The sequence below is a fragment of the Ailuropoda melanoleuca genome, chromosome 16 (genome assembly GCF_002007445.2).
Source record: "Ailuropoda melanoleuca isolate Jingjing chromosome 16, ASM200744v2, whole genome shotgun sequence".
In the NCBI taxonomy this organism is placed as follows: domain Eukaryota; kingdom Metazoa; phylum Chordata; class Mammalia; order Carnivora; family Ursidae; genus Ailuropoda; species Ailuropoda melanoleuca.
In genome coordinates this window covers 42,012,026-42,026,838 of record NC_048233.1, presented here as the reverse complement: position 1 = coordinate 42,026,838, position 14,813 = coordinate 42,012,026, and the positions used below count along the sequence as shown (strand labels likewise).

General features: G+C 55.0%; 1 protein-coding gene across 1 annotated transcript; it reads left to right on the top strand.

Annotated features, from left to right (window-relative positions):
- The first annotated feature begins 7,581 nt into the window (after nt 1–7,581).
- On the top strand, nt 7,582–14,497 carry LOC100467384 (keratin, type II microfibrillar, component 7C). Its single transcript, XM_034645784.1, is given in 11 exon segments — nt 7,582–8,015; nt 9,594–9,713; nt 9,715–9,803; nt 10,909–10,969; nt 11,098–11,193; nt 11,788–11,952; nt 12,123–12,248; nt 12,573–12,652; nt 12,654–12,791; nt 13,478–13,509; nt 13,979–14,497. Coding segments are annotated over 11 exon segments (1,479 nt in total). The 5' UTR covers nt 7,582–7,631; the 3' UTR covers nt 14,167–14,497.
- Nucleotides 14,498–14,813: the final 316 nt, after the last annotated feature.

The following is a 14,813-nucleotide window of genomic DNA, read 5'->3' as shown; positions in this document are numbered from 1 at the left end:
AGACCATGCCCCACAAACCAAGCCAGGGGAGCCATAAACACGCGAGCCGGGGCTGGGGGCGGGTGGTTTAGGGGCAGAGAGAGAGAAGAAATCGTATCATGAATTCAGAATGTCTTCACTTCTGGAATAAGATGATTCTAATAATCAGAAGTGGTTGCAAACCCTGACATCTAGCCAAGGTGTCCGTTCCTGTAACTGCAGCTATGCCAGGAACCACCCTGAAACTCAGCAGCTTTAAAAAACTCAAGAATCTGCGGTCTGGGCAGTGCTCCACAGGAAAAGCCCATTTTTCTGTCCCAAGGAGCTCCTGCACTCTCAGGCGTCACCTACAGACTCACGGTGTCCAGAGCAGTGGCCGCTCCTGTCTTTTGCTGCTCGGACCACATAAGCGGGAGACTGCGCTCTGTGAGCCCGCTCAGTGCTGGCCAAGACACACCCGGGGCTGTCAGGGCTCCCGGGACTCCGAGACCCAGCCCTGCGAGGTACCTTGAAGAAGAGGACGCCAAGACAGAGTGGGGGGAAGAGTGGAGGGTGCGTGTGAGGCAGCTGTACCCACAGGCTCCGAGTAAGGCTGCCAGGGCACAGGGCTGATGTCACGGGGTGCCCAAAGAGGACAGTCAGTGGGCTGGAGTGACGGGGGACTCAGCTTCGGGCTCTATTTAAGGGCCATTTCCAGGGCTTCCCAACCCGGCCCATGGAACAGGGAGGCAGCTACCTGCCTGCGGGGTGCGGTGGGATACAGCGCCCTCCAGAGTCCTCCAACCCCAACAGCTCAGAAGCCTTGCCGGAGAAGGACTTCGAGGAGACAAACAGGAAGAAAACTTGGCTCAGAAACACTGATAATTAGCCCTCTCCTGTTTTCTTCCAGAGCTCATCCAGCGGCATCACACCTGCATGACGTGCAAACCCACTTCACGTACCCGAAGCCCTGGGCTCTGAGGCTCAGGGAAGCCCCTGGGGCTGTGTGAGTCACCCCTCTGCTGCAGAGGCGCCTTAGAAAAGATGCTCCCGACTGCCGGAACTGCCACGCTGTTCCACTGGAGGGCAGCCCAGCCTGGCCGCACAAAGCACGCAAGCCATCACGTGGAAAGCCCCTTTCCTCCAGGAAGCCTTCCCAGGTTGATCAACACAAAGTGTGGCTTCCCTGGCTCTTCCTTGCCTGGATTTTTCACTCTCCCAGCAGCTTTCCTGCAAGTGCCCAGCACACCATGCTGTACCCTCCCTGGGCAGCCGGCAGCCACGACCCCCGTGTGTTAACTTCCCAACAGATCCCTGTACCAGGCTTCCCTCCTGCAATTTATCAAATGCCTTGACAGCCTTAGCTCCCTAAAAATCTGCTTCCAAGACACCAAAGGCTGAGTGTAAGGCATCTGAAGGCTCCTCAGCCCAGGCGCCAGGAGGCGCAGTGAAGCCCGTCTAGCTCGTCTCCTAGGCGCTCCCTACTTTATTGTGTCTTCCGTTTTTCTTTTGGACCTCTAGGGCAGAGAGAGGTGACTCTGACACGTGCACCAGTTCTTGGCACAGTGTCCTCAGGAGTCCACAGAAGCCACTCTCTGCTTTGCTCCTCTGTTCCCTGCATTTCGTAACCCCTCCCTTCCCTCTCCCCAGCCCAGGCAGTGTGTGTGATGTCCTCACATAGGCGCGCACAGCTGGAAAGGAAGCCACAGTGTTTGGGGAGCGTGTCTGTTTTAGTGACCGACACGGCAGGGTTTTGACAGGTTCTAACTCGACACATGTTGGCTGTAAGTATATCCACTGTGTGGCTTCTGACTGCCTTAATCTGCATTCATCCTCTTCTCCCTGTCTCTGTCCAGTCTGTCACCTGGCTTGCCCCAGCTTCCTCCTGCTGCACACAAGGCCACCATGAACTGTCTCGTCCTTGCAGGAGAATGGCCTTCAGGAGGGGGGCTGGGGGCTCACAGGGCTTCCACCCACCTAAATCCACTGTGTAACAACGCTGTGTTGCATTCTACAACACCTTCCCACCCCCCCCCGTGCACGGGACCCCACCTTCCCCTGCCCTGTGCACGGGACCCCACCTTCCTACCCCACCTCCGTGGAAGGGGTCCCCATCCCTCTAGCTGCCCACCCACAGTCGGTAGCACCCACGGTCTGATCTTCACCATTCCGATGCTAGAAACACATCTCACGGTTCTAGTCTGCAGCTTCTAAGAACGGGCAGGACTCACCCCCTCGTCACATACTTGTCAGCCACTTGGTCTTTCCCTTTGCAGAGCTGGCTGCGCAGACTTAGGCTAGCTTTCCACCGGGTCTCCTGCAATTCATTCATTTGCTGTGCTATCGGAATTCCTCACATAAGGGAGATGCTGCGCTTTTCCCAGGCTGTCCACTGTCTGCTCATGTTTTCTCTTTCAGTGAACTGGAATTCTTAATTTTGATGTGTTTAGGTCAATCCATTTTTTTTTAACCTTGTGGTGTTGCCTTTTAGCATTTGTCTGAGAATTCTCTCCCCGGCCCTAAGTTACAATGAAGTTCTCTTACATTTCCCTCTGTTTGCGTTGTAGTTTTATGGTTCCTGCCCAGGCCTTCCGTTCGCTGGGGGTCTCCCACAGTCTACAGTACAGACTGGACCCCAGCTCTCCACTTCCCATGCACTGAGTCTCACCGACTGAATAAATGGCCTCTTGCTTGTTGCCACAACCTTTACCAAATATCAAGTTTACCTTTTATTAAAGGGGCTGTTTCGAGCTCTCTGCTCTGTTCCAGGGGCCCACTTACCCATTCCTGTGTAAACATGCCACTTTTTTATCACTGTGGCTCTCTGATCCTCAGACATTCTCTTTGCTTTCCTTTTTCACAGTGGACTTTATCATAAGGTGAATTTTATTCTTTCATATAAATTTTAGATTGGTTTTATCAAGTCCCTCAAAAGAAATCCAGCTCAAATTTTTATTGGGTTTGCCTTGTACTTATAAATAAACTTAGTGGTAATTTGTATCTTTGGAAGATTAGGTCAAATTTTTCCCAAATATGATATAATTCCACTTAATCAGATTTTCTTGTATGTGTTTCTCACGTTAGAATCTTACGTTGCTCTCCAGAAAGATCTTGTGAATACTCCGTGGTTATAGCGAAAATACTTCGTTGCTTTTATCACTCTTAGGAATGGTACCTTCATTTTCCTGTTTATTTCCTAAGTGATGGTCACTGATCCAGAAAAACACTTGGGATTGCTGTAAGCTGACCTGGTAGCCGGCTGCTCACCTCATCTCATTATTTCTATAGTTCATCTGTTGGTTTTGTTTGGTCTTCTGTGTAGCTGTGCAAACAACACCAGTTCTCATCTCATACTTAACACATACTTACGTCCTGAGCCAGGAATTGCATGATGTTAAGCATGGCATCGACAGCAGGCATCCTTGTCCTGCTCCCGGCTTTATGAGAGTGTGCCCGAACTTCATCCTTTAGGTGCAACACCCCCCCAAGCTCCTCCGCTGCTCATCCCCTGCCCTTTGAAGATTTCTGGACTCTTCTGCCATCCTCAGCCTGGCACTGCCTCCATCTTTCTGACTTTCCCAAGCCCTTCCTGTCTTTTAAAGCCCAGCTCAAGGCTGACCTTTCCCACAGTCTCCTTGATTGCACCAGCCCACAGAGAGCTCCTCTCTGGGCCCCCGAGTCAAGACACAATCTGTCCATTGACCGTTCTTCATGAACTGCCCTGAGAAACAACTGCATCTACTCTCCATTGACCTCGTGCCTATTTACAGATCTTCCCGACTACGCAGTCAGCTCCTTGCAGACAGGGATGTATATTAAACTCCTCTATACCCGGAGATACGGAGTCCTTGTGTAGTAAACAGTTCTGGAGCCCATGAAGCCGCCGGGTTTCATCAGCTCCAGCCCACAGACCTGTGTGCTGTGAGTTCAAGGCCAGAAGGCAGAGCTGGAGGCAGGAAGGTTGGAGAACAAAGGCAAGCAAAGGCCCAGGAGATGCTCCACCCCGGGTAGGAGGCAGGCGCGCACTCAGCCGTGGCCTCCCCTGTGCCTTCGCGTCCCCCACCTCACTGCGTCTTCGTGGGGCCCAGAAAGCCAATATTCCAATGCTCGCTTTGCAGATGACGGGACAAGATGTGCAGAGATGAACTAATTTGTCACAAAGCTGGTGGCTGTCATTGGCATCCATGCTTCCTGACTCCCAAGTCCTACCAGTTCATGGAAGCTGCCTCCCCACGGAAATACTACGTCCACAGCCAGGCAAGCAACAGCCAGGCACAACCCAGGCCAGGACAGTCCCCCTGGACCCACGAATCCCACCTCCAGAAATTTATGTTAGAGAAAGTAGTGGAGATGTGCATCAAGATATATCTTACAAACATTCATCACAGAGTTGTTTATCAAAACTCCATTAAGAAAGGACAGGGGCACCCAAGTGGCTCAGTCGGTTGAGCATCTGACTCTTGCCTCTTGGTTTCGGCTCAGGTCATGATCTCAGGGTCCTGGGATCGAGCCCCACATCAGACTCCCTGCTCAGCGGGGAGTCTTCCTGAGGATTCTCTCTCTCCCTCTCCTTCCACTCATGTTCGCTCTCTCTATATATAAAATAAATAAATAAATCTTTTAAAAACTCCATTAAGAAGGGACAAAAATTAAGAGGCCCATCACTATGAAGGCAAAAAAGAAATGACAAAAGCATCAGTGGGTCAGCAGCCAGGAAACCACCGTGATGAATAAGGCCCAGTGGTGCTCGTAATCCGAGGGAGGTAGGCAGGAAGCTAAGGACCAGAGCGACAGAGCAAGCAGTCACTCCAGGCAGCAGGGACGAGGCAGGCCCCAGGCCGACCCAGGCCAGCTGTGTGAAGGGCAGGCTCAGGGCACAGGCCTTGGCGACCAAACCAGCCTGGGGTTCCACCAAAGCCTTTATAGCCCCTGGTTGGGGTGGGAACCAATCCAGCCTGGAGCCCGGGTGGAAAAAAGCAGCCTATTGGGCTGCTGTCCCTTTGTCAGCTTCCTGTCTAAGTCTGTTTTCAAGGGCTCACCCAGTTTGTCATTCTCTTTGTTCTCAGCCACTTACAAATAGGCGCCCTAATTAAGGCTTTCTGATGTGGCCACGATTGCCTTGTAAATCTGTTGAGTTATTTTCTGCTTACCAAGAACGGCGCTGCCCACCCCGTGCACACTGTCCCTTTGCAAGGCCCTGGTGGATCCAAGACCAGTCACCTTGTTAGTGTGGGTGAAGGTGGGGGTGGCACCTCCCCTTCCAGGCACCCACTGAATCCTCCCAACAGCCCAGCAGGGCATGGATCGGTAAGGAAACTGAGGAAACAGGACTTGCCTGGGGTCACAAAGCTAGTCAGTGGCAGAGCCGGGCTTCAAGCCTCGCCTTTTTATCTCCAGAGTCCACACTACCATCATCTCCCATCAGGACAGGGACCTGGGCAGACTCATGGCTCCCCCGACCCAAGGAAGTGGCTGTGTCTATACAGAGACCCTCAGTGAAGCATGCAACTCGATACTGAGCCCACTGGGTTGTGACAGATGAGAGGGGTCAGAGGACAGAGGTGCAATGACCAGCAAGGTAACAGAGAAACGTTTCCTGGAAGATTGACCACCTTGCATCCCTCAGCGTTTTACCAAGAAATAAATCCCACGTAATCCTTGGACACACACTGAGAACCTTCCAGGGGCTCAGCAGTCCCAGCTGAGACAAGAAGAGAAAAAGAGCTGTTCTTTCTTGGATGTCCAGCACATGTATGACCCAGGACACACTCAGCCACGCCTCCCACAGAAATGCTGCAAAATCCCACCGGCCACTCAGCTGGAATCAGCCCCTCCCTCACCCCCTGGCCTTGCGTTCTTGGGTGTCACTCACCCCAGAAATCCCTATCCCATAGGTCATTCCCACAGAGCTCCCACCTTGCACATAAGAGTCTGTGAAAATTTATTCATAGGGCCCAACTGGAGGGGCTGGAAGTATCCCCTGGTCTCCCAGAAAGGATGGGCCCTCCCTCATCCTGGGACATAAGTGACTCACTCACCCTGAGAGAAGTAAAGAGGGCAAAAGGTGAGGCCCAGGGAGGGTGCATGGAGGGCTATTTTTAGCCCAGATTGGGTCAGCATCTGCTTGTGGCCGGTCAGTAAACAGGTCCATCAAAGGAGTCATCCTTAAGTACAAAGGCAGTCAAGAGACTTGCTCTTGGAAGGGTTTATGGGCTCAGATCCGTGGGTTTGAGGCATCTCCTGACTAGGTCCCACTGTCCACCTACCAAAGCCATCACTGGTCCTAGCCCAAAGGGATGAGGGGGAAAATCACGGGACCTTGGCTGTCGGGAAACCACATGAGCCCCCCACCTCCTCTCATAGTGTGGACCCTCAGAGGGGAGGAAGCAATGTCATTTCAAAGACTGGTGACCTCCCTCCCCTCATCTCCAGCACCTCTCATCCTTCCTGGTGGGTGCTTACACACCAATATTCATCATTCAGCTTCCCTGCTGGGAAACTAAAGGACCCGCACATCCCCATATCAGATCCCGACTCAGCCTAGGCATCTTGGGACCTTCTCTCCACCTGTGGCTTCTCCCCCTTGCCCACCAGCCAAACATTGGCACCCCTGTGTGCATCCCACTCTCTCCTACTTCCGAATACCTCAGGTCTCTGCTGGATTCCCAGACCCCAGCAATGCAGTTGGCATGCGATAAGAATTTTCTGAAAGAATGACAGAATGCATGATTAGACCATCTAGCCTCCAAATCAGAGCAGCACTCCTTTCTCATCTCTTCCCAACCCTATCCCCACCCCACCCAAGTCCTGCTTCAACCCACCTCCAAGTAATCTTCCCTAATTCATCTCTGTAGCTCTGGGTTATTCCACACTCCCGATCCTGCCCTCTACTCCCCCAGCAATGAGGCCCAGGACTCTGGAGAATAGCCCTGGTTCTCGTGTGAACTCTCTGACTGTTTCTCCCATGTCCCATCTAGCGTCCCACAACTTATCTTCCCAGGAATACCCAAAGTGCAGAGACTATGCTCCCTCCCAAATCTCTACCCCCACTGGCATCCTTGACTAGGCTCTGGGTAGGAACAGGCCAGGAGAGGCTGACATTGACAGTGGAGAAAGGGACATGCTTTAGAGAGACAGAGGAAGTCAGAGAAGCCTCCTAGAACAACAGGTTGTTGGGGACACAGCCCGCTGGTTGGGATGGGCTAGCCATCCACCCTGAGGCCAGGTCACGGGTCCGGGGCCCATAGCCCAGTGGTGATGCCCCTTCCGGAGAAGGATTCCAAGGGCAAGCTCCAGCCCAGGTCATTTCACCCATTCCAGTAGTCGGCACATGGAGCCCAACTGATGCTTCCAGGACCCCTTCCCTTTCTCTGCTTCCAGCAGCAATGGGAGGGGGAGAGGCAATGAGGAAGCTTGTTAATAGCTTTGAAGATGAAACAGGCCTGTGGCTGCGGATTGTTGACACAGCTACCCTGAAGAGGCAAGCTGGGCTGGCTCTTAAGAGGCCAGGATGATGCCAAGCCAATAAAAGGCAGCTATTGTCACTATGCTGCGCCTTTTAATGCCAGCTGCCCCTGGTACATAAAAGGGCCTGCCACAGCCCAGGGAGCACAAGCCTCTGACTCCGTCCTCTGCCAACTTCTCCACTGTCCAGACACCTTCCTATCTCCAACATGACCTGTGGCTTCAGCACTGTGGGCTGTGGATTCGGCCCCAGGATCTTCAGCTGCATCTCGGCCTGCGGGCCCCGGCCCGGCCGCTGCTGCATCACCGCCGCCCCCTACCGCGGCGTCTCCTGCTACCGCGGCCTCACCGGGGGCTTCGGCAGCCACAGCGTCTGCGGAGGCTTCCGCGCCGGCTCCTGCGGCCGCAGCTTCGGCTACCGCTCCGGCGGCGTGTGCGGGCCCAGCCCGCCCTGCATCACCAGCGTGTCGGTCAACGAGAGCCTCCTCACGCCCCTCAACCTGGAGATCGACCCCAACGCGCAGTGCGTGAAGCAGGAGGAGAAGGAGCAGATCAAGTGCCTCAACAGCAGGTTCGCTGCCTTCATCGACAAGGTGCGTGTCCTTGATCACACCCTTCCTGAATTCCTTCCATGCTCAGAACTCGTTTATTTGCCCATAGAAGCCCCCAGTCCAATCCAAAAGGAGAAGCAGTCATACTGCTAGGACACAGACAGAGAGACAAGAATAGGATCAGGAGCTGCCAATCTGATGGGGAAGGCACACTGAAAACCTACAAGCAGAAGCAGACGCATAAACTTTAGTGCTGAGAGCTGAGAGCTAACATCTCTTCATGAGCACAGGGCTGCCGTGTGGGGATTCAGTGCATTTGAAGTCAGATAGCTGTTGCATGGGAAGGCGGTGCTCCCTATGTCAAGGGCAGGCCTGTGAGTGTAATATTGGAACAGGGCCTGAAATGCCGTAGATCACAGAGCTGTTTCTCTGCCAGATGGTTCCTTGGCTGCTGGGCAGAGGCCAGAGTGCTTGGTCCGTGTCTGGGGCTCGAAATCCAGGGATGAGCGATAGCTACAGTTCCCACTCTCTGGGCCTTGTGAGGAGGCAAGCAGCACATGGTCGGGACGCAGCTGTAAGCCATCTGTTTTTGCCAGTGTCCAGTTCAAGTCCGCAGCCATCTCCCCCGCTGAATTCAGTGGCAGTGGCATGAGGGGACAAGGGAGAAGACTCCAACTAGGAAGTGGTTCTGGGGCTGGCAAGGGTTCTCTCTCCAGAGCCAACCTTGAAAGAAGTCACACTAGAGAGATACCCACCCAGGAAGGACCAAAAAAGTCTGGAACTCCTAACAACATGAAACATCAAGGATAGCATAGGAAAGGACTTATTACCAGGTTGTGGCAAAGTTTCTAGACAAAGGGATCTGAATGAGGACGCTGGCCTGCCGGGACAGCCTGGTGGCAGGGAGATGGGCGTGCAATTTTCCTGGGGCCCAATAGTCTACCATCATTCCAGTGAGAGAAGAGCCCCCTGTGGGGCAGAAGGTCAGAGTCTGAATCTTTGCTCTGCCACTGCGAGCTCTCAGGCAGTCAGGTAACATCCCTGGGCCTTCAATTCCACAGAGCATTCCTGCACTGATATCCCAGGTGACTATTATTCTAATTGCGTTGTTGTTGTAAGTATTCAATAATTGGCACAGACTTCATTTTTCGCTTTTTGCAGTCTGCCTTTCTAAAAAGGTCAGCCCACTCAGCTGCACACTGACAATCACACCTGACTTAGTATTAGTGGCTGTCCAGCACGCGGGAGCCCTTTTGTGCCAAGGCTCATTAAACACTCCTAATGAGGCAGGCGTGAACCTCCCACATCATGAGGGGGTGACAGGCAATGCCCAAGGACATGTTATTAACAAGCAGCAGCAGAATCCGGACTCAGCGTAGTTCAGCCCTGTCCGTGGTACCAGGCGATGGCCTAGAGAAGACTGTAGTGAGCTCTCAGGAAGGACTTCCAGGTGACCCGATTAAGCCATGGGGTGGTTTTGACATAACACCTGCGCCAGGGAGGACTCTGGGTCCTGACAGTTGGGGACCTGCAGATCCTGGTGCTGGGACCACCCCCGGCCCCCACCTCCTGCCCCTGATCCTGGAAGAAGAGATTCTCAGGCTCTGCCTCTGGTGGCAGGTGCGCTTCCTGGAGCAGCAGAACAAGCTGCTGGAGACCAAGTGGCAGTTCTACCAGAACCGCAAGTGCTGCGAGAGCAACCTGGAGCCCCTGTTCGAGGGCTACATCGAGACGCTGAGGGCGGGAGGCTGAGTGCGTGGAGGCCGACAGCGGGAGGCTGGCCTCAGAGCTCAACCACGTGCAGGAAGTGATGGAGGGCTACAAGAAGAAGTGAGTGCCCAGGAAAGGGCTGGAAGGAGACTCCCAGCACAGGGGTGTGTCTGGGTCTGCGGCTGGGATTCTGCCTGAGGATGGGGAGGGACCTGCCCTCGCTGGCCTTCCTCAAGGCCCCCAGGTCCTGCGGGTGTGCCCTGGCCCCCAGGGGGATGGAGTTCACCTTGCCTCCCTATCAGCAGGTCAGGGGAATGACGTTCTCTCCCTTCCTCCGTCCACCACGCCCTTCTCTTAGGCCCCCAGAAAAATGACCACTCCTGGTCACTTTTAATCCAGCCTTCAATGTCCTGCACATTCTTCTCAAGTTCACGCCTTTACTCAACTAACAATTTCTCAGTGCCTCCCAGACGCAGTCAGACACCGAGGGAGAAGGGTGCTAGCAATCCAGGGGCAAGCAGTAGATGTCGTGCTTGTCCCTGCGGGACTCCCAGTTGGCTGGGAGGCAGACATGGCCCAATCACAGACAAAGGCCATCAGTTATAAGTGTGACACATGATATGGAGGGTGCCCACCTGTTACTCTACAGGAAGCTGGTTTCAAGGGGCAGCCGGCCAGCTTCCTTGAGTAACACTCTCAGCCATGAGCTTCCCAGGACACCATACTCCCTGCCTCTGGCTCTGAGCTGGCCTGCTCACGAAGTGGCAGGCTTGACTCCTGTTGGCTGAGCCCAAGAGAGGAACAACAGAGAGGGGACCCCACTACCTATAGCAAATCTGGGGCAAGGGGTGGGGTCAGAAGAAAGGAAAATGCAGACCTGGTGAGAAAAACAGACAGCTCCCATTCCCCTACCCTCTGCACACATACACACACACACACACACACGCACGCACACACACATGCACGCACACGCAAGCATGCACATGCTAAACTTCCAGATCCTGCCTTCCCATCCCCACTGAGCAGCTCAGGGGTGATGTGAGAGCAGGTACTTCAGCTCTCCGGTATCTCAGTAGGCCTGGACCGGCAGCCTGATTGGGTCCTGCCCCATTTCATGGCAAGGGGACAAGCAGGGAGAGGGCCCAGGGATCGTGCTCATTTGCATGCGTGCTTCGAGGCCAAGCTGAGAGCTGCTCAGGCAGGCTGTCCTTCCCACCCGCTTCAGGTATGAAGAAGAACTTGCACTTCGGGCCACAGCAGAGAACGAGTTTGTCGCTCTGAAGAAGGTGAGTGCCCGAGGCCCAGCCCCACCCCCACTCCCTGGCCCCCATCCTCCATGCCCTGCCACACTGCAGCCAAGCTGTCACAGGGCCCTGAGGACAGCTGGTCTCACAGCCCCTTGAACCCCACACAGGAGGTGGACTGCGCCTACCTTCGCAAGTCAGACCTGGAGGCCAACGCGGAGGCCCTGACCGAGGAGATCGACTTCCTGCGGCGCCTGTATGAGGAGGTGAGGGGGCTCTCAGCCATGGTGGCCATCCCCAACCCCCTGCCCAGGCCCCCAGAGGGCTGCTGACATGGGGACCCAGGCTCGAGGCTGGAGGGTTGCAGGGGAGCAAGGAGAGGGAACAAGGGAGGAAGAGGAGCAGGGAACTGAAACAGGCAAGAGAGCGCAGTCACCGGGACAGCCGTGACTTGGGAAACCAAAGTGAAGCGCACGCAAGCGTCACACCGCCTCAAACCGCTTTCCCTGGCAGCCAAGAGACTTCCTTCCTGGGGTCGGGCCAGGGGAATGGGAACCGGGTCTGATGCAGGGTCTGGGCCTCTGGGAAGCACCCACAGCCTACTGGCGGGGGAACGCAGCCTAGACTCGCCTGGGCCTAAATATCCCAGAAGCAAGCATTTGAAAAGTGGTTACGTCTTCCTCTAAAAGGAATTTCTTATCTGTCCATAAAGTCATACAATTTCATCGGAGAATTATCTGCTCCGCACATGAGGCTTCAGCTTCAAATGGGCTAAAGGGATTACAGGCATCAGCATCGGGCCCGTGAGGAAAAGCCCAAATAACGTGCTGCTGCTTCTTCCCCTCCCCCTCCCCCCACAGGAGATCCGCGTTCTCCACGCCCACATCTCAGACACCTCGGTCATCGTCAAGATGGACAACAGCCGGGACCTGAACATGGACTGCATTGTGGCCGAGATCAAGGCTCAATACGACGACATCGCCAGCCGCAGCCGGGCTGAGGCTGAGTCTTGGTACCGCAGCAAGGTGAGGGGCATAGGACACCTGCCTCCTAGACATGGCAGTGGGCAGGGAAGACCTCTTTTGTCTGGGGATTTTGATTATTAGGGACGGTAAGAGCACAGGCATCTCTCAGTTTGGGTGGTAGAGCAGGGCTGCCATGCATGGTCGCACAGGCTGAGCACTGTACACCCCAGTGTGAGGAGATGAAGGCCACGGTGATCCGGCACGGGGAGACCCTGCGCCGCACCAAGGAGGAGATCAACGAGCTCAACCGCACGATCCAGAGGCTGACCGCTGAGGTTGAGAATGCCAAGTGCCAGGTAAGTGTCTCCTGGGGCCTCCCCAGGGTCACAGAGGCAGTGTGTGTCCCCAGTGGATCTCACCATTCCCGCTCCAGCCCTCCTGGGGCCTCCCCAGGGTCACAGAGGCAGTGTGTGTCCCCAGTGGATCTCACCATTCCCGCTCCAGCCCATCTACAGGACTACAGTCCCTAGTTGTGGTTCCTGGGGGAGACTCAGCTGATAAGGGAAGAGGTCTGTTCTTGGGGTGTTCCCAGCTGGGGGAGGAGAGAGACTGGATACATCCAGGAAATGGACAGCGAGACCCAGGACCATCACCCACCTTGTTCTCCTCTGGGTCCCTAGAACACCAAGCTGGAGGCCGCAGTGACCCAGTCGGAACAGCAGGGCGAGGCGGCTCTGAGCGATGCCCGCTGCAAGCTGGCAGCTGGAGGCCGCCCTGCAGAAGGCCAAGCAGGACATGGCCTGCCTGGTCAAGGAGTACCAGGAGGTGATGAACTCCAAGCTGGGCCTGGACATCGAGATCGCCACCTACAGGCGGCTGCTGGAGGGCGAGGAACAGAGGTGGGCCCAACTCAGCCGCCCCAGGAACTATACTCGCATAGATCTTCCCACCTTTGACTCCTCCATATCCTAGTCAGTCCTGAGAACTGACCCCAAGCTAGACTCTGGGGTCTTGGAATCCCAGATCTCAAAAGACTGGAACTTGGACATAGCATACAGAGAAAAAAATGAAGGCCAGCATCACTGTGAGGTCTAGAGTCGCAGAGAACACAATTCATTGCTAGGAGAGAACCTGGACACCCACTCTCTCAGTTTAGAACATCCTTAAGTTATTCCATCCCCAAGTCTTGCAAGATACACTCCCTGCCTAGTTTCTAGGAGGTCACCTTGTCCAAGGGTAGAGTTGCTGGCCAAACTGTGACCCTGGCTTCATGTGACTGTCCAAGAGGACTTTCCCCTTCCTAAAGCTGAACCAATCCAATTATGCCACGTATGGTTGTTCAGGCTGTGCACTGCACAAAGACAGCCAGCTGAGGAGCAAATAAAAGCTGAAATCCAACCCATACTCTGCCTGCCAAATAGTGTGGCCTGGCATTGCTGCAATTGCCAGAAATGTACTTTTTTATACAAAGGTATAAATATAGGTTAGAAATACACCTGAGATGATCCATTCCAGCACAGAGGAAATTTGAGGATCTCATTCTGACTTCCTTTCTCTTCCCCTTTCTTACCTTTTCCCCATTCAGGCTGTGTGAAGGTGTTGGAGCTGTGAATGTCTGTAAGTATCTTGAGCCCTGAAAAGGAAAATTTTCTGTTGGGCAACAAAAATTTTCTGGCTATGAGTATATAGAAACACGGAGGGGAGCGTTTCCAATAATTCCCCCATTAAAGGGGAGTAGGTTGGTCATTCAGCAGGAGAGGCTGAGGTTAGCTCGCAGAAGAACTGGACAGCATAAAGAGGGTTGGAGAGGGGAAAGAGTAACAGGTCACTTCAGGAAGAAACCTGAGCTGTCAAGCATAGACCAGGAAAGAGGAAGGGACTTGGCCAAGGTCACAAAGCAGAACTAGTCTCCGAACCCAGGGCTCCTGGCTCTCAGGCTGAGGTTCCTTCCATGCTTTTCAGAACTACAGCTGAAGGCCCTCTGTGTCCTTCCCTGGAGGCTTAGGCAGATCAGGGAGGACAAAGGAAGGTGCCCGGATGGGGTGGCCACCAGCCAGACCTCCTGAGTCCGCCCTTGTTTCTACAGGTGTCAGCAGTTCCCGGGGCGGTGTCGTCTGCGGGGACCTCTGCGTGTCCGGCTCCCGGCCGGTGACCGGCAGCGTCTGCAGCGCCCCCTGCAGCGGGAACCTGGCGGTGAGCACGGGAATGTGCGCGCCCTGCGGCCAGCTCACCACCACCTGCGGAGGGGGTTCCTGCGGCCTGGGGAGATGTTAGGCAGCCCCAAGAGAGAGCCAGAGAAGCCCCTTCTGCCTGCCAGACGCGCCACCGTCCCCACCTGCAGCTGAGAACAGCGGTGCCTCGGTAGTTCTGCCCCTCGTGTTCTGAGAATGCACCTCGCGGCTCAATCCCATCAGCCCCTCCTCCGCGCTTCTTGTCCTACCGGAAGCGGCTGCTGCCTGGGACTGGACCCGCCCCTTCCGCTGTGTTGGCCTCTGGCCCCTCCCACGGAGAAGGGCTCTCCTTCCCTGGAAGGAGCACCGCTGGGTGCCTCCCCCAGCCTCTCTGGTCTCTTGTCTCCTGTTTTCCCAATAAACTGGGGGACCCACTTTCTGTGCTGTGATGCCTTGTTTTCTTGGAGTGAGCCCGTGTCCACCGACCGCTGAGCACCACAGCCCAGCGAGACGGCCCGAGGACTGGGGCAGTTGTGGCCGGTCTCAGCCTGGACACCTGCAGGGCCCGACCCCGAGTAGTGCCTTCCTCCCCTGGCCAGGCGGTGCTGACCATGGTCACAACACCCTGCGCCTGAGTCACGCCTGTCAGTCTGGGGTAGTCTGGGACTTAGTCCTCCGGTTCTGAAGGTCATGGGGTCTTCTGGAAGGCAGTGAGTGAGTGTGAGTGCGTGTGTGTGTGATATTTTAGCC